A 24,258-nucleotide genomic window follows, 5' to 3' on the forward strand; every position below is an offset into this window, starting at 1 on the left:
CCCTCTTTAACTCATGTTGATTGTTGTACAGTTTATTATATTTTACAGGAAGGGCAATGCGCTTATTTCCTTGTCTTTTTTAAAAGAAAGTAGTATTCCCTACATTTTTGAGAGAAACTGAAAAACAATTGCCTGACCAAACATTCAGAGGAAATGAGTGGAGGAGGAATGCTTAATTTGAGGATTCTATATGTGACTGAGGCATGAACTTTTCATCAAATTTAGTCATATGGTGCAAATGCTTCTAAACTGTTTCAAATTTTATTATGTTACTGTCAAGATGGAGAGTTTTCATGCTGAGGATCAGCGAACAGTGTGAACAAGGCTTTCCAGATGTACAGTGAAGTGTTTAGGTGTATAGACGGAACTGAAATTCCATTTGTAAGTGTCGGAATTCTTTGTGGACTTAGATGTATTCAACTCAGTTGTTTAGGTACCCAGTCAGTCATCTTTGTTGAAATACTAAGTTAGCTTGGTACAGCCAGTCTTTGTAGGGAACCTAGAAGAAGTTGTTCACTTTGGAGGTAAAACATTTTTATGCCAAAAGACCGATCTGCAAAGTGTGGTACTTATTAATATGAACATCTTTGGAATTGGAGCTCACAGAGGGAAATTAGTATCCCAGATTTGTGTTTTGTATTTCATTAGACTCTGCGTTGTTATTTTGGTTTGTCATAGCTCTACCTACAAAATAAGGTATGACAAGTTTTAGGTAATGGAATAACAAATAATAACAAAATAGTAACAAAATGTTTTTCTGTTAAGTTACTTAGTTTTTTGTGTTTCTCTTTGCAGCTTTCATCCAGTCGGATGGCATAATAGAAATGCTACGTTTTGATGAAGGAGACCTATTGCAGGTATGTAGTCTGAGTAAATCATCTGAACTAGCAATGTTTCATCTTCTTTTTGATGGCTGCTTTTTTGAACTCATAGGTGAGTGGATTTTTGAAAATAAGCAAGCATCAGACTTAGTCCAAAAAACTTGTGGACCTTCTAGAGTTATTTTCAACAGTATGCTTTGGTGTATCCCGAGGTTCTGCTTCCCTGATCTTTTGAGTTGGGAAACTGGTGGAGTTTACCATAAGTTCTGGCTGGCCTGTTTGTCCAGGTTATTCTTCTCATAAAAACTGGGAGATGTTTTGTGGTTAAGACTTAGCGTGATGTAGAGTTGGGATGAATTGGATAGCACAACTAGAGGAACTGGGAAGTGCTGCAAGACTGCTAAATGTCAAGACAGCCCTTGGGACGAAGTCACCACTGGGTTTAAGGAAAGTTCAGATTACTGCAGTGAGGTAATTGCTGTTGCAAATATGGATTTTTCAAGTCTAATGTTGCCACTCTTGTCAGATTTCTTTAGGCGTGAGTCAAAACAGATCAAAACATAACTTTAAAGAATGTGTGCTGATATTTTGAGATGTTGATAGTAGTGGGGACGAAATGCATACCAACATGGCTTGATACTTTAGAGCTACGAAGTTCTGACATTCTGTTGACTAGAATTTCATACACATGCATTTTGTGGATTGTATTTATGTTGAGAATATCTTTTGTTAAAATTCCTTGATGTTAGTCCTGGTAGTTGAGAGGGAGGGGAGGAGAAAGAAGAAAGCAATTAAGTGTTTATATGATTAGAATACATGGTGTGTGACTGTGTCTAACTTCATTAGTTACCAGTGCAGTACTTCATTTACGTTTCCTACCTCCTATCTGTTCTAGTAGAGTCAACAAATGTAAAACAAATGTTAGTTCTGGGCTTGTGATAATATTACTGGTTTCAGATTTATGAGGGTGCTTTTTCTTTTGCCCCCACATACCCAAGTTGTTTGGGTTTGTTTTTTTTCCTTCGTCCACTGCTTGGTCCTTAATGTAATAATTCACTATAGAATTTAAGATTATAATGTACAAGGACAAGATCCTTCAAAGTGATCTAAACTGGTGACAGAAAAGGTTGTTAAGTTAAAAACAAACAAAAAAACCCCAATAAACACACCCCAACCCCCACCTCCCAAGACCCCCTCCCCACCAAACAAGCAAACAAAAAAACCCAGGTTCCTCATTAAACACTTGTGTAGATGTCACATGCTAAACACGTTCTCATAATAGATGCCTATGTAGGCTCATTTTTGGACATATGGAGTAGAATAATGGAAATTTTCATTATAGTGGTTACATTCTCAATTATTGCAGTTTTTGACTTAGAATATTTCTTTAACTTGCATGGAGATACCACATAACAGTATAAATATAAGAGAAAAAAATCACTAGGGTTAGTTTCTTTCCTTTTACTTACTCTATCAGAATATATTTTGTTCAATGAGTGGTTTAATAAAAATGACAGACAGGTGTTGGCCCAATTTTTAAGATAAAAATGATGTAGTAAAATTCACTTACCTACATTTTAGGTGGGTTTTCCCCCAAGATTCTCTCTCTTTTTTTTTTTTTAACTAATTATAATTAATCTTACAAATCTGAAATTATCTTATTTACTTTAGCTGTCTTTTAATTACTGTAGTTCTCACAACTAAAAGTAATGGTGCTGCTGTGACCCACCTCAATAATTCATATAAAGATGGAAAAGTAAAACAGATTGTTAATAATTCCAAGTTTTTTGCAAGATGCAACAGAGACAAGAAAGTAAATTTAAATATTATGGTGGGACAAAGTGAAGCAATTCTGGATGTTGCACTGTTAACTTTGAGGTGCTTTGGATTGCATTTGGCTGCCACTTATCCTAATACACTGCTGAATATTTGATTTAAAACAAAGCAAGAGAGACAAAATTTCTAATAAGTGGTTTAAATGTTTTATATTATGGATGTGGCTCTTAAGCCAAAAATACCTATGTAAGTGAAACCAATTCCTTTTAATCAGAATGATACAGCATGTTTTCTCTAGCTTGCAACTTTTTTTTTTTTACTGTAGATTTTAATGTGGTGACCTCTTGTGACTACTTACTGCAATTAAAAAATAAAATTGAAGTAAATACATTGTTGTAAAAAGAGATTTACATCTTGTGAACAGCAGTTACTAAAGTTTTAAACCTACTCTAATGTCATTGACTGTTTCTCTGTCAGGGTTTCTGTAATTTTTCACAAATGCTTTTTGATTGTAGATCATCCATCATTACAGGACAAATACAATGATATGGTAACTCAGTATTGTCTAATGTTATGTCACCTTCAGGTGATTTTTTTTTTTTTTACTATATAAAAAATAACCAATTCAGTGCATAAATTGATTAATAATCCTTGAAGTGTCAAAGCTATCTCCAGTCTTGGTTTATTTTTTCCCCCCTCAGAGAATTTGATATCTTCGAAGTGGAAGCAAGCCCTTTTCTTGTTTGAAGGTGTTGGTTTCAAGTAAGGCAAATCAAATGCCCGGTCTTAAACAATTTAGGGATTCCTGCCACCTCCCTCCAGTTAGAGTATATCCTCTTGATGCTGTTTTTTATACTTATTTAGACTACATACTCTCCGTGAAACACTCTTTATGTGTTCCAATAACATTTTAGGATTTTTGTAGTGAAAAATAAATGAAATGTGTTGGAAAATGGGGTTTGACCAGACTGGCTTAAACCAGTTACTTATTGAAAGAACATAAATCTTTAAATATTTAAGTAAAAAAAATACTTGCATTTAATAAAAATAAACTGGCAATGAAAATTTAATTAGTTCATGCTAGTGGATAACACTAGCGAAATACAGACTGTACTTTTTGGGTGTGGACTTCCAGTATGTGGATTAGAAAGAGCTATACCATATAGCTTTGCCCTCTGTCTTAACAGAGCAAAAGTGAGACTTTTATTCTTTAGTATACATGTTTAGAGTAAAGGTTTATATCTGAATAAATTTATGCTACTTCTGCCCATGGATTAAATGACAATAATGAAAGAATTTCCTAATTCTGTTCTTCAAATGAATCAGTCCCTTAAAATACTGAACAACTTTTTGAACTCTTCAAATAATTTCTTTAGATACTGTACATAGGGTAAGAATTGTATTAATGTAAATTGTCCATTGCTAAATGCAATGTAGGGTTGTTTTTTTTTTTTTTTTCTTCAATAGCAGGCAATTTGCAAATGTCTGTATAATTGCTTTGCACTTCAGAGTCATAGATTGGTTGGAGTGGACCTCAGGAGATCCCCTAGTACTTTCTTCAGGTAGTGTTGTGTGTAGATGGACTGCCCTTGGCAGATGCTTGACTCTTCTGTTCTTAAAACCTCTAGAGAAGTAACTTTCACAAGTTTCCTTAAGTATGTATTTGTTTCATGCCTAAGCTGGTTTTGCTGCTCTCCTTCAGCTGAACTTTGCCTTGTCAGTGTCAGGCCATCTCTTCAGTGTGTTCTGATTATTTGAACCCTTGTCCAGACCTGACAGATGCTTCAAGTCCCTGCCGATGATGTCATCTGCAAATATTAGGAGTGCTGAAATAAACTACAACTGTTACTTTTAATAAATAATCCTTTCATGTTAAGCCAACATACTTGCTCACTTTTTGAAGACTTTATTTTGGAAATTGAACAATAAAGTAAAATTTATTTTTCAGACCGAAGTTTTAATTTGCTTTTAGTTCATAAAGGACTGTTTTCCAGGTCATTCTATTCATTGTTGGAGCTCTTGCCTTGGATATCTAATGTTTCCCTGCACAATGTAGTTGGGGCCACTATTTTCCATAGTGAGTGATCTTCTATTCAGACTAAGTGTTTAGGAAGTACTTCTGCTTATGTAGTAGTATTTTAAAAGCAGCGTATTCCTACAATGAAAAAGGAGAACGGTAAGACTCTTCAGTCAAATTCTCTTAACATGAATCACTACACTTACCTTTGCTGCAGTGATCTTAAATGTATGAAATGCTTTTTTACAGGCAAACTCCTAGAAATTATTTTACAGATACTTACTGGTTTACAGAATAGCTAAAATAGGGGAAAAAGAAAACCTGTGTGCTTATGTATACTTAATACATATTTGCTGTCTTTGTTCATAAACTGCTGTAAACACTAGTCACAAAAGCTAGTAATGAGAATTACAATGGACCTAAATGTCAAATAGACAGAACCTTAACGTGACTTGTGGTGGCTTTGCAACAAGAAAGCTATGGGTCTCAGTTACGTGCATGGGAGTCAGCCATGCTGATCTCTTACTGAAGGAACTTCAGTATTTTCTGCATGATCTGTACTTCATTCTGTATGGTGTGGTAAAGAAATATCTTAACAGAAGTGGCAACCATTTGGTTCTGGTGTATCAGCATTAGTGTTTTCAGAGTGTAAAGTTTAAATGTATTCTTTTTATTACTTCAAATGTTCATATTGTATATTGACATTTAAAAGAGTTTTGGTTTGATCTCGGTTAATATCCATCTAGCCAAACTGCTAAGATACAGACTGCATGAGTGGACAATAAAATAGCAGGACCATTGGCCTTGATGGGTGTACTGTACAGTACAAAGTTCAGCTGGCAGTCAGTTACCCATGATGGAGCTTGATACTGAGGCCAATACTGCTTAATGTCTTCATTAGCAGTCTGGATGATGGTATAGAGAGTACTCCCAGTAAGTTTGCAGATGCTACCAAATTGGGCAAAGTAGTCGATACGCTGGAAGGCAAGGCTTCTATTCAGAGGGACTTTGGCAGGCTGACAGGAACCTCATGGCATTCAACTAAGGCAAATGCAAGTCCTGCACCTGGGAGAGAATGACCCTGCGTAACAGGACAGGCTGGGCAGTGACTGGCTAGACAGAAGCACTGCAGAAAAGACCTGGGGGGTTCCAGTAGACAACGAGTTGAGCATAAGTTAGCCATGTGCCCTTGTAGCAAAGAAGGCCGTCAGCCTACTGAACTGTATGAACAAATGTGGAGCCAAAAGATAAGGGGTGTGATTTCCCCCAACACACACATTTAAGCACTTGTGGGGATGCACCTGGTGTACTATGTCCAGTCTGGGCTACCCAGTACAAGGGAGGCACTGAAATACTGGAGCAAGCACAGCAGAGGGATACCAGGATGATCAGGTGGGCTGGAATGCTTCTCACATTAGTGTTCCTTTGGCGTTTAGAAGAGAAGACAAAGGGGAAACCTAATTGCCGTGTGCAATGTAGAGTTGACAAGAGCCAGATTTTTCATTGTGTGCAGTGGAAGGATGAGAGGCTTTGGACACAAATTTCAGCATGGGACATTCCAAACCCATGCAAGAAAAAAAGGCTTTTAAACTTGAGGGTGATCAAACACTGGACTAGGTTACTCAAAGAAGTTGCAGAATTTCTGTCTTTGTAGATATCCAGAATTGAATGGCCCAAAGTAGTGATCGGTGTGCACTTACTTACTAGACCTCCCCTGAGCAAGGGTTGACTAGATGGCCTCTGGAACTTCCTTTCAATGTGTGTGATTTTTCTAAAACAATAAAGGCTGTCTCAGTTCATTGCCATTGCTTGTGAGCAGCTGAAGTGCTTCTGTTGCTCAGAAAAAAAATTGCAGTTTCTTCTTGTACAGGAAGAATTGCCATCCCCAGGCTTTAGTTTTAAAAATAATTAATTGATGCCCAGGAGTAAGTGCAAATGTTGCAAAGCAAATGTCAATAGCATGTGTTGCATCAGCTAAAGTCAACTGATGTTTTTGTTTCCTTATGTGAGTTTGGGTCATGAAAGAGCATGGCAAGAATGAGTCAGTGCAGTCCACTTTCAGCTACCTTTCAGATTACAGCATTCATTTTTTTTCATTACCTTAAGCAAGATATTCATCATTAATTATGTTTCTTTTAATTATCCTACTTATTAGCGTAGAGGTCATGAATGCAGCAGTGAAGATTTAAGCTGCCATCTGCGGATCGGTTTCGTAGCTGTCCCTCAACATTTAGTTGCAAACAGCACGGTAGCTTTTCTGTAAGAAGGAACCAGCCTTACTATGAATAACAATGTGTAAAATTTTCTGAAAGAAACTTGAGTTTTTTAAGTTAGTGTGGATACTGTTGTGTAGGAATACAGAAAGCTTTGGTTGTTGAGAGTTTTGGTAACATTAAAGAAATGTTTGGTGTCCAGAAACCTCAGGTCTTGATTAAGAGGGCCTCTCTGCCTCATGCCCTGTGCTCTCCTCCCCCACCCCCCGCTATCCTTGTTTAAGGTTTTAAGGCTTCAATAGGTAACCAGTGCTATTTGAGATGCCCCGGGCTATCCCGGACATCTACATGGACCTGGCAGAGATGGCACAGGAGAAACCATATGCCCTTCTGGATGTCAGTCTGAGACCAGGCAGGTTGCCCTAGGACATTAATCTCAAGTGGCAGCAGATGCCTATGTTTAGATGACTGAATGTAGTGCTAGGTAATATGACCGCTTACCAAGAAGTGAAGAATAGCTATTATTACAAACTGGTGAGACATTAAAGTTAACCTTTTTTGTTGTTGTTTGTTGGTTGTTTTTTTGGTGGTTTTTTTTTTGGTGTTTTCTGGCTAAAGTTAGCAACCATGGCTATGTCTTTAGAAACAGCCTTCAGACAGTAAGGTGTGGGTTTTTGATTCTCCATGTGTGCAACGTTGTTGTCTGGTATTGTTCCACAGCTGCACTGAGTCTGTAAGGTGTGCTTTCAGGTACAGATTCTCTATGAAATCTTTCTTGAGGATATGAGCTTCTGGAAAGAAATTGTTTTCAGTCTTGAAACTGGTGCTGGCTGACTTCCTTCACATTTTAACTCACTGTGTGCAAGCTGTCTCGAGATCTTTATTCTGAAATCCCTTTTGTTTATAGTTTAAACCTTCTAGTGTTATATAAGAGATAAATTAAGGCATGCAACTATTAGTAGCAACAGCCTAAATGCATATGCTATCTTAAAAGAAAATAATAAAAAAAAAAATCGTCTTTCTCTAAGACTTGAACACAGCCTTTTGGGTTGGAAGATAGTAAACCCCCAGTACTGGTAGAAGGGGTGAATTTTCCCTCTCCCGGTTCTTTTTTCTACTCAGTTGTAGATTTCAACTGTTTCTTTTGTGCTGGCATTAGTTTTTGTTGTTAGGCAGGCAGTTGGATCAGGAAATTAATCCAATTGAATTCTTTTCCCTGTAACTTAGTTTATTATGTCTCTTGAAATATTAATAGTATGCACATGCAGTCGTCTTCCTGATCTGTACATTGCAAGGTAGTATTTTATTTGTACTACTTCTCCTGTACAGATAAGATTTAATAAAATTTTCCCATAAATCATATTTTGCTAATGCTGCTCTATTACAGATGTATCATTTACAAGAAAAAAAGAATAAGCCGTATTTATTAAAGAGCATAATTTTATTTCTCTTTACCTGATAAACTGGCAGTATTCAACATTTTAAATAGTGGTTTGATCTGGTACATGGTTTTAGTTCTTGGCATTTATGCTTGACAATTTTGTGCAGTCACCCAGGAATAACAGCATGCCAGACTGCAGCACAGTAGGTCCACAATTTTACCTAACGATCAAATAAAAAAAGAGTATTTAGAACATGTAACTGAACACAGTTGTATGTTTTTATTTACTGTACAACTCTAAAGATTGACATGTAATAAAAATGAGTGGTAATTATAGAAACTGCCACATGAGATTTATTTTTGGTTTAGTTCCATGATGCTATGGTTGATGAGCTGCTGAAGTCGGTATGCTATTTCTTTGCTCTTGATTGACCCTGATTGGAAAAAAAAAAACAAACCACAAAACAACAAAACCCACAACAAAAACCTAAACAGAAACACTAAAAAAACCCAAACACCCACAGAACAAAATACCCACAAAAAGTCCAAACAACCCAAAAAGCAAACAAACCCCTGCTCAAAATACAAAAAGTGTCATTGAAATGAATTTGTCATTTTGCTGGTATTTAACAGACATCTGAAAGCAAACCCCAGGCATTTTCTTATAATCGTGGATCTTTGGATATTTGCTCTTAAATATATTTCAGACATAGGATGTCCTACCAAGGTGATTTGTGATTTTAAACTCTATGTACAGATAGTAGACTAATATTTTCATAGCAAACCTGTAATTTCAGAATGTAGGAGGGAAAACTTATGTGTGATCAGCCAGAGAATTTAACTCCCAACAGTTAACTACAGCCATGGCCATGTAGTAGTTCAGCTATGGTCAGTGATGTGCATTTCCATTTGTTTCTGTAGTTTTCTGGAGTTGCTGCTTTCTGTCTAAAAGTTGGTCTGGGTGCGGTCTTAAAACTAAGACTAATGTTAGGAGCATTGACTGCCAGTTATGATGCTTAAGAGCATCTTTCTCTACCAAATAATTTAAAACTTAATAGAACATGCTCTCTTGTTAGAGCCAAAGCTAGTTGTCGAAGATGGGACAGTGTTGGTAATGACTATTTTGGTTTCCCTGTCATAGGATCTGAACCTGTTAGCTCCATCACCTGACTGTAAGGTAACTGCTGGTAATTTAATTATATGCTTTAGTTATGTTTCTAAAGAAAAATGAATTAGTGAAAGGAAGGTTGTAGTTAACTGTAGTGAATAATGCACTTTCAAGGACATCAGTAAGGGTGTCATACATCTGTTAACTTCATAGAGTAAGTTTGGTTGTTGTGGTTTCACCCCAGCTCAGCCCCACTCAGCTGCTTGCTCATTTACCCCCAGGTGGGATGGGGTAAAAGTGAGAAAACTCATGGGTTGAGATAAAAACAGCTTGATAAGTAAAGCAAAAGCCACACACTCAAGTACAGCAAAACAAAGAATTCATTCCCTGCTTCCCTTGGGCAGGCAGGTGCTCAGCCATCTCCAAGAAAGCAGGGCTCCATCATGCGTAACGGTTACTTGGGAAGACAAACGTCGTCACTCTGAATGTCCCCCCTTTCCTTCTTCTCTTCCCCACTTCTAGTGCTGAGCACAATGTCATATGGTATGGAATATCCCTCTGGTCAGTTGGGGTCAGCTGTCCCATCTGTGTCCCCTCCCAACTTCTTGTGCACCCCCAGCCTGCTCACCGGTGGCGTGGGGTGGGAAACAGAAAAGGCCTTGAGGCTGTGTAAGCACTGCTCAGCAACAGCTAAAACATCCCCATGTTATCAACACTTTTCAGCACAAATCCAAAACACAGCACCACACTAGCTACTATGGAGAAAATTAACTCTATCCCAGTCCAAACCAGTGCAGTTGTGTAACAGTATTTCACAGGAACACAGGCTCTGAAATTTTTGGTTGTCTCCCTCCAGCAGGCAGGAAAGTTAGTGGTGTGAATGCATAGCATGGAAAATGAACTGGCAAAATCAGGAGAAAAATGGCTTTAAATGGCTGTGCTGTAGTAAAAAAGAGAGGGATATATGCAGTTGTTTGGTAGGGAGGAATATCAGATTATTTCAGTTAGTAGAGAAAACACAAAATGGATTTGGGTCATTTTGGGGTACGCCTGCATTACTGATTGTATTGCATAGAACTTCAGATCCAAAAATTCTTCATCATCAACACCTGGAGCATGCCACTTGGTATGTGCATCAGAAATGTGCAGAAAGCTCATAAACGCTGAGACTGAGCAATTTGTTAGCCTGGATCAATGATAGCTGGCCGTGGTGAAGATGAGTATGCCTCTCGGCTGAAGTCAAATAGCTCAGGCTCTTTAGTTCTTATCAGCAAGCACTAATCTTGTTTCTACTGAGTAGGCTGCACAGTGTCTCTTGCAGAGCCCTCAGAGCCAGGTGTAATCTGATGTGTTTTTACAGAGAATGGGTCCATCAGCAAGCTGTAGGCAATAGTTACAGAGTTTAAAATAAAAAAATAATAGAAAAAAGTTTTGGAAAGGCAGACAGTGATGCGTGGTTGTCAGAAGTATGATAGAAAAGTATATAATAAGCATGTAAGCAGCTGTTTGAAGCTTATTAAGACAATTTTTAAAATACTCAAGCAATGTGTATTTTCTGCCGAGCTTATAGAATCATGCTGTTGTGAACTAGCGGAAATCGCTGGTTTAACGTTTTGAACAAGTGCTTGTATGAAGACTTAAACCATCTTTTGATGGCATAAGTCCTTTTTGAATGGAGAGAAACTATTTTCAGCTGATTCACTCTGATTCAGTTTCCTATCTATTTTTTAAGTTGAAAAATTAGTGGTTGGCAGTTTAAAACTGGAAGGTTTGCTCTCATCTTTCCAGTCTGAAGAAAAAATAAGGTATGGAAGGCAGAGATCTGTTTTTTTTCTGATTAAATTCTTTAAGAGCTAATCAATTAACTTGTTAGGCAGTACTTCCTAGGAAGTTTTAGGTACAAAACATTTCATATCTTAAGCATTCATCAATTAAATAAAACTGATTTTAAATTTCTTCTTTCTTCATTTTAATTGAATTTCTGTTACTATTTTGAAACTATTCACTATAGATTGTAAGTACGTACTTTTACTGGATGTAGAAAATGGAGGGTCACATCAGAAATTAAGAAGCTGAACTAAAAGCTTATTAGTATGTAAGTAGTATGCCTTAGCTAGGAAAACTTAATGGAAATACTTGCAAGCCAGTGTATTTTAATGAAAAATAAGAAATGCCCTGTTTTCTGAATTACAGTACAAATGTGATAGGTAAGTTTAAATGAAAGCTTGCTGAGTTTAAATGAAAACCTGCTGATTTTAAAATTATAATAAAATTGGCAATATAAAACAACTTACCTTGTCTCTTAGCATTCTGTTCAGTGAGGAAAAACTGCACAGATCATGCTGTACTGCAAAGTGTAATTTCATGTGAGCCCCTTCCTCCTGCAACATCCCTTTAGCAAGGCTGTCTGGCCCTTTATTTCAGAGGTTTTAAAACAAAAAGGCTAAGTGATGCTCTACCTAGACATTTAAAATTACAAATAAATCGTCAAGTAACAAACAGATTAGCTTTGGTTTACAATGGTAAACACATTAGTAAATGTAATAGTATGCTTCCAGCTTTCTTTAGTTGGATACAAATTAGAGGGTCAATAAACCAAATAATTTCATTTTAAATCTGAACTACTACTTAGATTTATACTCCAGAATTGATCCTTGATATGAATCAAACATTAATGTTTGTGGATTAAGTGATTTAGTAATAGTAATTATAAAATTTCAAGGAAGTGTCTCCAAAATGCTAAATCAAACACAGATTCTTTTATTAGAGGAATTCTTAAGTAAAAATAATTTTTAAAGATTTATTTTAAGAAAAAAATACTTTTATCTTAGGAAAAACAAGGAAAGAAAGTGTAATTTGTAGTTGGAATAGAAATCAGTGAAGTGCAAAGCCAAGTGACTTGATTTTAGTTCTGAAAAGAGATATGACAAATTCACATTCGCCTTGCAAACAAATAACATCCTTATACTAGAGGTGAACTGTGTCAGATCAGCCAAGGTGCACCGTAGGCTTTATCAGACCTGTCAGCATTCTTCCTGCTCTCAGAAGATAAATATTCATCTTGGCCATTAAACGCCTTTAAGAGAAGGACTGAAATCCTCAATTTGATCCCCAAATCCTGTGGGAAGACAGAAGTTTTCAAAGTCAAGTATGTTTTAATGTTAGCTGTATCAGGAGGACATTTTATATGCAGCCTTCTAAACCAGCTGGAATTTCCTAGACAACCTAACCTCCTTGTTTTCAGGTAATTAACTGTAATGTCCAGCAGAGTGGTATTAAAGGTATGAATAATAGAGGCTAGATCATAAGCAGGGAAGGAGATGAAGTTTCCTAAGCATATGGAGATTATAGCGTTCTTTGTTTTGTAGTTCATTAACTTACGCTGGTGAGATAATTGCTTGACTGTTATTTGTTTTATATGCTTTTCGTTGTAATTGCTGTCTTACATCTATGCTAGGTTTTGCTTTTGCTCCCTACAATGTTATAATTTCCTGGACTTTTTTCTTCCTCTTATTTTTTAAGTTGTTAAGTTGCTGTTGTCTTACAGTTTGTAGGAGTTCAAGATCTGATCTTTCAAGATCTGATCTACTAACTTGTTACAGTGGCTGGGATTTTTTCCCAGAGGAAGTATATAAAATTATTTTTTTCTTTTACAGACTGAGACAACTATAGGCCTCAGTTCATATCAACAGAAAAGGTAAGCACGATTTTCTAGAAGTTTAATACAGCGATTCTATTGCGAGATTTGATTTGTGATGTTTTTCATAAAAATAATAAAGTTTTAGTCTAAACAAGATCAAATACAAATTGTGTAATTTTTCAATTGTTTGTCTCATACAGAGGAAATTTAAAATAAAATGTAAAACAATTTTTAATACTGGACAGCTAAATCATTTCACATATGGAATAAGAAGTGGAAGACTTCTTTAAGTCACTGTGTAACATACACCACAGAGTAATTCTGTATGAATAAAAAGGGGGTAAAATGAGACTCTGCTTGTAGATTTTTTTTTTTTTTTTTTTTTATTTATCGTTTTACTGGGAAAGGGATGGGTTTTGTTTACTTGCTTCAAATGTTCCTGGGGGTCCTTTTGAAGAAAAGCTTTGATGTTACTTTCAATAGATTCTACCCCATCTGTCTGTGTGTCGTCGTCCCCTCTTCCCCAAAGACATAATCTGTTCTTGAAGAACTTTGCTTATATAGTATCTGAGAAGGAAAAGAAGTGGTCTCTTTTCCCTGGTCTCAAATTTTTCTCTGGAGGCTCCTCAAATATTCCTGTGTATTTAGTGAGTACACTGAACAGTAATAGTGAAGCTTGTTTCTTATACAATAGTATCCAACAAACTCTCACGGAGAGCCTAGCTTCTTTTCAGCAAATACAGCTAGATTTTATTCATGGACTGTTTCCATTTCCTTCCCAGGAAATCTAGTAACAGGACTGGTCTTTTTTTCATTTCAGCATTCTCTTTGCAACAAGTTTTGAAAAGTCTCTGAAAAAAGCAACGTCTTTCATTTTACACTTAAAAGCCTTGATCCTGTTTGTATAGCTTGCCACCAGTCTGGTGCCTTCTGATTAGCTACAGACCTAAATCTGGCAATGTAAATCTCCTGAACTGTATGACAATATGGTAGACTTTGGGTTACCTATCACTAGGTTTCTAAGTATACCTGGAATTCAGGGTTTCAGGGACAAAGAGTGAACACAAAGTTGCTGAAGAATCTTATGAGGATGCAGCAGGTCTTTCACTCCAGGTGAAATTAAAACATAAATTCACATTGTCTTTATTGTGATAATGTGAAAGAGAAGAGTTAATATTATGTATTGAAATAAGGCACTTACTTCATATTTTGAGCTGAAGCTTGAGGCAATTTGTGTATTATGGTAACGTGAATTTTGTCAAACTTGTGTTATATGAACTTCTTATTTGCTTTTTAATTAAAAACGCTTAGCTTAGTTATTCTGCATAAAACTTGAAACTTTGTTATGCTGTACCTTCCCTGAATCTCTTCTTTCCCCTTCCCCAGCAATGGAGGCTTCTCTCTGCCCTTCAGGACTTCTGCCCATTTATTTCTCATCTATGAGGTCCCTCAAATTAAACTTTGCACCTAGTGCTTTTACTAAACTGTTTGTTTTCTACTTGCCTGTTAAGATTGGATTAAGTAAGCAGAATATGCGTTTCACTAAACTGCTCCCATAAATAATCACTTCCCAAGATGTATTCAGTACTGTTTTCTCTGTTAACTGTTTACACATACTATATATACACCTCCGTGTGTGTAACTGTATTGTGATAGGAGAATGAATTACCACATGTAAAGTTACCTTGCATTTAGAGTTACTTGAATTTCATTTTCCTGGTTTCTGTAATCATACAAATCGTAACATTTTGGTCAAGAAAAAATAAAAATAGTTTTTTAAACATCAAGTTAAAATGATGCACTTTAAATAATTTGTTTACTAGGGGGTTTCACCATTTTGCTATCTTAAACTGCTTATGTGAAGCCCTGCGCTCCTTACCCTGTAGTACACTCAGACTTTGCACAGCAGTAAAAGAACCTCGTAAATTTCGTTATCAAACTACTCTTATATGTTGAAAAACAAATAAGATGATCCTTAATGCTTCTGGAAGAACACAATCTAAGCAAATAGGTTACAGAGCAGTATAAGTAATACGAAGTTCCAAAACTTCCACTTCTGTGAGCCAGGTAGCTTAAGCTAAGTGATCATTGTGTTCTTCCCTGTCATGGTTTGTAATATTAAATCAACTGCACTTCTGGTCCTTCGTAACTCACAACATGAGTGGTTTAAGATGCTAGTACCCCAGTTGTTGTTTACCTGTCCTTCCTGCCAAGGATTCTCTCTTCTGTGACAGAGAAAGTGAGTATGTGTGCCTGTGGCTCAGCTGCTGCAGTTCATGGTCCAGTGACTTATTTTACCCTGCCAGCAATGATGGGTTTGTACGTGGATTGTGAACTGGAGCTGTTGTGCCGTAGGTATTTGTTGCATTCTTCCATGTGCTGTTAGGGGATTGCAGAATGGTAGGGGACACAGCTGTGGACAGGAACTTAAACAGCTGCAGCTATGCGCTACAGTATGTCAATCAGATTGCAAGTGTGAAAACATGAATGTAGGAATGACAATTGAACTTTTGAGAACCACAATTAGTGTATTTTGTGTCTTGAGTAGAGTCAGACTTTATTGAGATAGTTTAAATGGAATAGTATCTTGTTTAAATCATTGTGTCTCAATGGCAGAAAGAAGGTGCCTTTATTGGGACCTAGGGATTGTGTGCAATTTTTTTTGTCTCCCAGGAAACAACTGAATTTGGTGTTTCTGAGAATGAGACTGAGGCCATGGATTAGATATGCTTCCAGGACTTTTTTGTTTTACTTTCTTATCTAAGACGACTGCTTTCTGTGTTTTAAATTTCAGTGTTCTAGAGTGTGCTCTGATAAAACGCTAGTCTACAGATTTGAAAAATCTCGAGGTTTGCCAGGAGACAGTTTGTCTGTTCCATTTCAGGGTGCTGGCCTATTTGGGGTTCAGATCTGCATTGCAAGTGCCATATTGGAAAGTAAATACCCACTTTGCTTCTGTCTGTTTCTCTCTTTTTCTGTCATTATTGGTTTTACACAGATCTCTCTTTCAAGTGTTTTTCTAGGTGATTTTTTTTTTCCATGGCATTGCTAAAAACTCCAGGTTTCTGGTCCACATGCTTAATTTCTCTAGATGACATGTCTTTCATTGTCCTTATTAGAGATTCTAGTATCTCCTTCTTGGTATAGCTTGCAGATATTCTTCCTTATCTAGACAATTTATTCAGTTCTTTGATCTGCTTTTTAACACTAATTGGAAGGAGGGAAATGAGCTAGCCATTTAATTTGTTTTGTTCTTGCCCATGGTCAGGTTACAGTGCATCTATTCAAGCTTCGAGCTGTTCTTTCCCCACCCTTTCCCCAGACACCCCCCTCAGGAAGTGTTAGCTTTGAAGTTTAACGTCTGATATCATGAGTGTGTTTTCCTGGTACAGGGTAAATGTTGGCTTAACTGAGCCAAACACTAGCTGGGTGTAGTTTATGAAAAACTTTCGTTGCTAGTCTTTTTGTTCATCTGCACTTAAAGCAGTGGCTATTGCCAGATACTGAAGTGGTCAAATGTTTTGTGGGAGTGTAATACCCATATTTCTAAAATAACTTTAATTATAAAAATTTAAATACATTTTCTGATATATGCAGCTCAGCCTTAGTTTTAAATAATAAGTCGTGGATGCACTCAGGGAAATATGGTTGGTTACTTACTTTTTTAGCCAAAAATGTTCTGTCTTTGAGGTAGTTCTTTAAAGGATGTTATCGCACAAAAAGTACCCACTGGGAGGTATTTGCCTATTTGTCATTTTAAAAATTCAAGTGGTTATTTTTGGACACGCTTCTATTTTATTTTGTGGCAATAGAAATAACGAAGTAGTGGCTTTTAAAGAATTTGTGTTGCTAAATAAAATCATGAGATCTCTTGCTGTTTGACGGTTTTATGTTGTCATCTTTATTTCTTGACGATTTATGGCACAGGAGAGGAAGTAAAACCCTTTAAACAACTGGTAAAGTAATGTGGGAAAAATACACGTAGAGTAATGCTTAGATTTGAATTTTCCACAGTAGCAATTAAAGATGGTACAGATAAGATTCCGCAGAGTGCAGTCCTCCTCCAGAAATCCCAGAACAGCTAGAAAGGTAAAGCGAGGATACAGAGAAGCAGTTACTGCCCAACTTTGCAGAGATCTTTAAATACTGTATATGACAAGCATTTTCTTCATCTCCAAATACAGAGATGTGCACAGATTATTTGAAAATTGTGAGTCCCTAGTACTCTGTGATAAACATTATGGAAGTGCTGCAGAATGTCCTTAGACAGAAGAAAATTGTGTCTTAGCACAGACGGACAGCCATATCCCATACAGTCTTTCCACACGTTGATATTTTGACCATATTTATAACTGCATCTGTGACTAACCTTATTGAGACGTGAACTTGCATTTCAGTGAATTGCATCTGGTAGTAGGTTGCTTCTGGGTAGTAGCAGTACAGTGGTTAGTAGTTGAGGTAAATGCCCTCTCACTTGTATGACAAAGTAGATGGTATGGTGAGGGTAATGATTGTGTCAGTTTACTTTCAAGTCTCATTTTTAAAATCAGAATTCTTGCAGAAGGGAAAAAGTGTTGGAACCATCTTAAATAGTTGCCAGAAAGTAGTTATTCCTAAAACTGCATAGGTTCAGGTGACTCCTGGCCAGTTCTTAGTGTGCTGAGGCTTGTTGGCAGATGTCAGTAGTCCTCTCTCATTCTTGGAGGGGTAGGGAAAGAAAAATGTTTAAATTCTGAGATAAGACTGGGAGCCATAGCTCTACATGCATACAATAGTAATTAACTTCAATGACATTTATGCTGTAAAGTTGCCCTACCCATGGGTGTATCCAGCCTTCAGTGAGCAAGTGCCCAGCAGAGCAGACATTATCATCTCTTTGTATAAGTCTGCTGCAAGTTGACTCCTGTTGGGCCTTTCAGTAGGCAAAGTTTGGGAATTCCAATATTGCTTGTTCCCATTTGAATGTTATTACAGTTGTTACTTTTATTATAATAGTTGGCATTCATTATGATGTAGCTGCCGTTGCCAAACTTCAGCCATTTAAAATTCGGTGTTGTCTAAATAGCTATCCAGGATAATACGGCTATGCAGTCTGAGAAAATGTTGCTTAAACTTTTCATAGATATGGAGAATTGTGTATGTCCTGATCGTTCAAGTTAGGTCAAGTTACTCTTGACTGTATTTTCAATGCATTTGAAAGAAAGATCTTCATTATCACTTCTGTAAATACTATAAATATTCTGGTAAATTTTCCAGAAAAGGAACTGATATGTCCTTTTACCAATAACTACCAATAAAAAAGAGGCGCTGGCTGACTGTTCAGAGTTTTGAAACTGGAAGAAATTGACATAACTATTTTAAAAATCATTATCGAAGAAGAGTAGTTTCTGTTTGGTGTTATCTTGATGATGGAGGTACGCAAACTTTTTGTCCTTTTCGGTTCAAAAATGCATTCTAAATGTTTTTTTAAATTGTACCATAATCTTTGAAAAGTGAGATGATCACTTTGAAGACTTATCATTAACTTCTTTTATCCTTTCAAAATATCACTGCTCGTATAATTTTCCAACTTTATTCTCTAATGTCCAGTGTCTCTGTAAACTTCCTTTTGTTGAGCGCTTGTTCCACAAGGTTTGATGTTTAGCCTGAGAAGGTAAACCCAAGCTCTGTCTTATTTGGCAACTGTAATGAGTCACAGCAGCACTTAAGTAGCGAGAATTGTAATTTCTGTAGATCTGAATACAGTTCTTTCTACTAGTGTTTCTTACACCTTCAATTCTCTTGTTGATCTTCACATCTATTGTGATCTATGTATACACGCACGTATACACATGCGTGTGCGCACACACATGCATATGTAAGTGTACACTAAAACTGACTTTACTACTTGCACCTACTCTTGCACCGATACTTTTTAAATTTTATTATGTGGATAAAGCTATTTTTAAAAAGTAAGCTCTAAGTAGTATTGAAGTTGCTTCAACGTCCAAGCTTAGAGAGCTGTAAGTCAATCAGCATTAATAGATTTCCCTATTACACATGTATTAGATATTATACATAAATATATATTATATCATATATTAATTATAATTCTGGCTAACTATAACATATTCATATAGTACAGAAGTGTGAAGATTCAGTTGTGGAGCACTAGAGTGAGTCAATGAGACATTGTATTTTTATTGAAAAAGCTGTTGATTTGTTATACTGTTATTGTTGCCCAGAACTGTGCTATTAGAGAACACAGTTAAGATTTCATACCCTATTCTTAAATTTTCACTCCTGTAATTAGCTTCCTCGTTGAAGTGGTTCTGGAGTGCGGAAAGATGTATGAATTTGATCAACAATTAGTCTTCCTGGAAGTATGCTGGATGGAATTAGATTGATTGAGTTCAAGCCCTCAGCTTTCATAAGGCAAGCCACGTGTGCCTGTCTGAGGGTATCTTCCATCTCCTGGCTTCCTCCCTCTGTTGAAGCAGAACTAGGTGGTTCTGCTGCCCTGGCTGGATTTGTGGAGCAGCCTTGCCCACCCAGGATATGTGGCTGCAGCTCTGTCTTTGGGCATCTGGGATTGATATAAAGTCAGAAAACAAGGATCTAAAGCAAGAGTGCTATTTTAATATCGGTAACAACAGCATTTAAAGAAAAAAGAAAAAAGAGAGCCATTGGTCTTGAGCCATTCGTTAGCCTTTCCTGTTTCTTTCTTTTATGTTATTGTCTCCCTGTTTTACGTTTCATTGTATGAATATGATTTTTACTTGGCCCAAAATGCAGTGTTACTGAATTACAGAGATACTGAAGTGTGGTCACAGTCATATCATTCCGAAAAAGAAAATTTTTCAGTAAATGAATCTGGTTTGTATTTTTTTTCTTGTAACTTGTGTTGTGGGTTATTGATTGTGCTCTGTGTAATTGTACTGGTAAAATAAGCAGTAGTAAAGAATGTTTCCAGATACTTTGTTGTCTTCACTGCTGGGTTGTTCGAGCGGTATTTAAGTTTTAGTCTTCAGCTTACTAGCATTCTAAAGAGTTCCCAGTGGGAGGTTAGTATGGGCTAAGGAATGTTTCTGGAGCAGAGTCACTGTCTTGTGAAGATTGACTTTTTAACAGTATAGACATGGGCTGTTTTCTCCGATATGGCCTCAGTGCCATCAAATGGGTTCAAGATTGTTTATGTACTATTAAATATGTTGCTAGAGAAACTTATGATGTGTGTATAAATTACTGTTATACATCAAGGAAGATGTTTGGATATGGCCATGAAGGATGATATAAACCTATTTAGCTTACTGTTGCACTTAGTCATCACTCTATAGTGGAAAACTAACGCTTCAATTACGTCCATTTTCAAGTTATGTACTCTTGCATAATCTTTCTTGGAGACACCATATAATCATGTAAGTGGCTGGTAAAATTATGGTATTCTGACTGGACAAGTTTGTCAGACTGTTTCTTCTTTTGTATTACTTGCTCTATTATTAGTATTAATGAACATTTTGCTAAGAAAGGGCAATTTGAGATGGGAAGGGAGCAGCAATGTATCATTTAACAGTGTCTTTTACACCATTTTAATTTTTCTTGCAGTGTGTCCCTATATCGGGGAAATTGCCGACCTCTCCGGTTTGAGCCACCAATGCTGGATTTCCATGAACAGTAAGTTCAAAAGTCTTTTGATCTGTTTAGTTAGACAAACAGAAAAAAACATCTCAAGAGCATTTAAAACTGATGGAGAAGGTTGTATACGTAAATTGCATTGATAGATTGTAAGCGTAGTTGACCTACTTGTTGCAGAGAGCTGGTGTACTTGGTCTTAGACATCATGTAGCAACCTATCAGCTGCCATGGTTTTGGTAGTATAGGTGTGTGTACTTACTTTTTAGGTGCTTATACAGCTGCTCTGCAGAGTGGAAACAATTTTATCTAGAACTTAATGTACTGAGATGAGGTTATCTTTCTGCGTGTACATAATCCACATCAGAGACCATCTACTCTAGCACATCCATTTTACTATTGCTTTGGTGGAAAAAAAAAAACTTTTGTAAGTGGACCTGCAGTTATTAGATCAGTGACATAGAGTTGTGAAAATACAGCCTCAAGAAGAACAAGCAGCCTCCAGGAACCTAGCTCCATGCTCCACCTTGCAGCTGGTTGCTGTTTCAATTCTCAGTAATGGTGTGAATGTAATGGTTTATAGCAAACTTATCCGTTACTTCTCTAAAAGACAGAAGAAAGGGAGGATGAAGGAAGTTTAACAATTTCAACAACGTACCTGTTTGTAATCAGTTCATCTGAGAACTATTTCAGTCTTAACTTTTACCAGTAACTGGTTACTGTGTGTAGGTAGCTGCGATCATTCTTCTTGTTAACAGTCAAAACCAGTTCTGGAGTTGGTGTATGTGGATGCAGCCTCTGTGCATGATTGATACTTTGGCGCAACGTAAACTGCACTGAGGACATTTCAGACATTTTATTAACACTTCAACCTGGGAGAAAGAAAACAGCCCAGGTGTGCCTGAGCGCATTATTACTTCCCCCATCCCCAGCCAGCACTGCTGGTGGATGAAAGGCTGCTTTATTTACAGATAAGCCATGAATTATTAATAAAAATATAGTATCCCTTGTCTGTAGGAAAGACCATTGTACGGTACTACAGAGATGTGCAAGGAAGCTCCTGTGCATTGATGTGGTGTATACTTCTGTATTTCTGAAAGAAGAGAGGCTGTAACTGTATATTGTTTACACAGAGTAGTTTTCCAGAAATAACCTTTAGAGAAAAAAAACAAACAAACCCATGTAATACCACTAAATAGCAAAGCTGTATGAAAATGCCTCATTTTATAGAATTTATTTGTGTTCGGTCTAATGAAATTGTAACTTTTCCTTCTGAGTAAAGACATAAGAAAACACTCTGTCCCCTCTTCCTTGTTTCTTCAAAATTTCAGAATCTCTAGCTTTTGCTGTTGTGTGTTTTTGTTGTTTTGGGTTTTTTTGTAATGTCAGTAACTGGTCCTGCATAAGAGCATATTGAGCTTCTAAATCAAATAGTAAAACATCTAGTGGTAAGCCCTGCTCTATTGCATCTCTGCTATAACAAAATTAGGTTAGAGTTAACAAATTATACTGATGAGTGCAGTACAAACTCAAACTTGTAGAGCAGTTTGCTCTTTGTTAGAATTACTGTAAACCTACGTATTGATTCACTTTTAAGTGATTTTCTCTTAAAATTCTAAAAGTTTTAGTTTGTAGTAATTACAGGATTTGACATTTGAAATGTATTTTATACAACTTTTTTTGATATGAGTAAAATGTTTTGTCGATGTGCTCTGAAATACCCTGCTTTTAAAGGTCATCTGTAGTTTGTATGCTTATCTGAAGAAAGCTACATGTGCTTCTTTGCTTTAGGATTTCCAAAGATGCTTTTTGGAAAATTATATTTCCTTGCTAAAAATAGATCCCAGACAGTATCATAAATACTTTAAGATGTTCTTCATTATATTTTGCCTTTTTATATAAGCTGTTCTTGTTAGAGCTGAAAGCAGTGAAGAAATAGTGTAGATCCATTACACCATTAAAGCAGTGCAAATGTCTTAGGAAGGGCTCTGTACAGTGAATGCAGAACTGCACTGGGGGACTGCTGCCTTTTATCACTTAAAATAGGGAACCTGTGTGTTTGTTAGATCTGGGTTCATTATGTGCTCTGTTTATTTTTTTTTTTCCTAACAATATATGATAATTAATGTATCTGATGTAGTTTAGGTCAGAAATCATCTTCTTATTTATTAAACTTAAGAAATATGTCAAAAACAGTTTTAGAAAAGGTTTAGATACGGACCCCCAAAGTTCAGTTTAAAATCTCTACTTAGGCATTTAAATAGAAGTGAACCAACTCTAAGAAATGCAGAAGAACTCAGCCTTATGGTGGGAACAAACTGCAGGTGCCGAGCACCTTGGAAGTCAAATTATGCAGATTTAAGCTTTTGGCTTTTTTGCCTTTTAAAATAGACCGGGTTTTCACATTCAAATTCTGGGCTTTCTTTCTTTCTTTGTTAATGAAGGACTTCAAGAAAGGCATAAAATGCATTTTTAGTTTCTGAATAAGTATTGTACATAAATGGTGTTTTGTTAATGGGTAGCATGTAGCATCTAGTAGATCAAGCTTGTTCAAAGTTCATATTTATGCTGAGCTATCATCATGTATCATACCTAGGCTAAAGAAAGTTGCGATACTTAATTTCGGTTGTAAGCTAACCCATTCTTCCTGTGACATTTTTGGCCTGGTGTGTGGGCTTAATCAGATGTTTCAAAAACATGCCAACTTGAGCAGGAGTAATATTTGTTGAAAGTTGTTTTTTTTTTTTTTTTTTTTATGTAGGGATCTCAGAAAATCAAAATTAGTATTAAGTTGATAAACAGGTGCTGTAGACACACTTCCCGTGTTCCATCTGGAGATGAGATTACACTGCCTTTATACTTCTGTTTTATAACAGTTGGGGTTTTTTTTAATGCTGTTTTAATATAAAATAAACACTACCATATTCTACCACTTTGAAGGCAGTCTAGGTAATCTTGCATTTATCAAAGGAAATGTATACTGCATGTTAGGATATGCAAACCTTTAGCTCACTTGAAGAGATCCCAAATGTTCTCTGTATACATTAAGCCTCTGGGAATGGGGTGGAACTGATGAAAGTTCTCCCATATCACTGCTCCAGGGGACTGCTTGGACTAAGTGGAAATACTCATTTGGTTATTTAATGTGAAAGGCTCCTGCTTGCATTTCTGAAGCAACACCAGTCTTCCTTTGGAACAAATTCTGCAGTATGTTGGATATTGGAGATCTGGGGCTTTAAAGAAAAACAAGCAAAAAACCCACCACCCAAAGCCAACTCCACAACTAGCTGCCTTTATTTTTATCTGCATTCTGTTCCTTTGTAATCTCCGTTTTAATCTGTTACTCTCCCCTGTTGTTAAATGGGAATGGAATAATTGAGGTGTTCTAACACACAAACAGTAACCATTACGTCGTCTTCCGTAGCTTTGGGAGTTGATTGCTAAGAGGCTATTTTGGCAGAAGAGTCATTACCTACATGGCTTTCTGTGATTGAGACAAGTCTTTGTATTAGAGCTCTTGCAGGTGACCCATCAGGGTGAAGACTGAAGAATACAGTTGCAGGGCAGTTTATATTCAGTTCTTGCACCTGCTTTGTGGGAGAACTTGAATCTTCATGGATCTTGATACATTGCCTTCATCTCTGTTAATTCAACTCTGACTATGTCAAAAGTAAAGTTTGTAAGTTCTTCA

General features: G+C 36.7%; 1 protein-coding gene across 1 annotated transcript in view; it reads left to right on the forward strand.

The window, feature by feature from the left end:
- TMEM131 (transmembrane protein 131) overlaps positions 1 to 24,258 on the forward strand; it is a 105,803-nt gene that overhangs the window by 20,950 nt on the left and 60,595 nt on the right. The window contains exons 2-4 of the mRNA XM_082493167.1: positions 796 to 857; positions 12,973 to 13,013; positions 20,541 to 20,609. Coding sequence (XP_082349293.1) covers positions 796 to 857; positions 12,973 to 13,013; positions 20,541 to 20,609 — 172 coding nt within the window. The remainder of the gene's footprint in view (positions 1 to 795; positions 858 to 12,972; positions 13,014 to 20,540; positions 20,610 to 24,258) is intronic.

This window comes from Vanellus vanellus, assembly GCF_965231255.1.
Source record: "Vanellus vanellus genome assembly, chromosome: 1".
NCBI classification, from domain to species: domain Eukaryota; kingdom Metazoa; phylum Chordata; class Aves; order Charadriiformes; family Charadriidae; genus Vanellus; species Vanellus vanellus.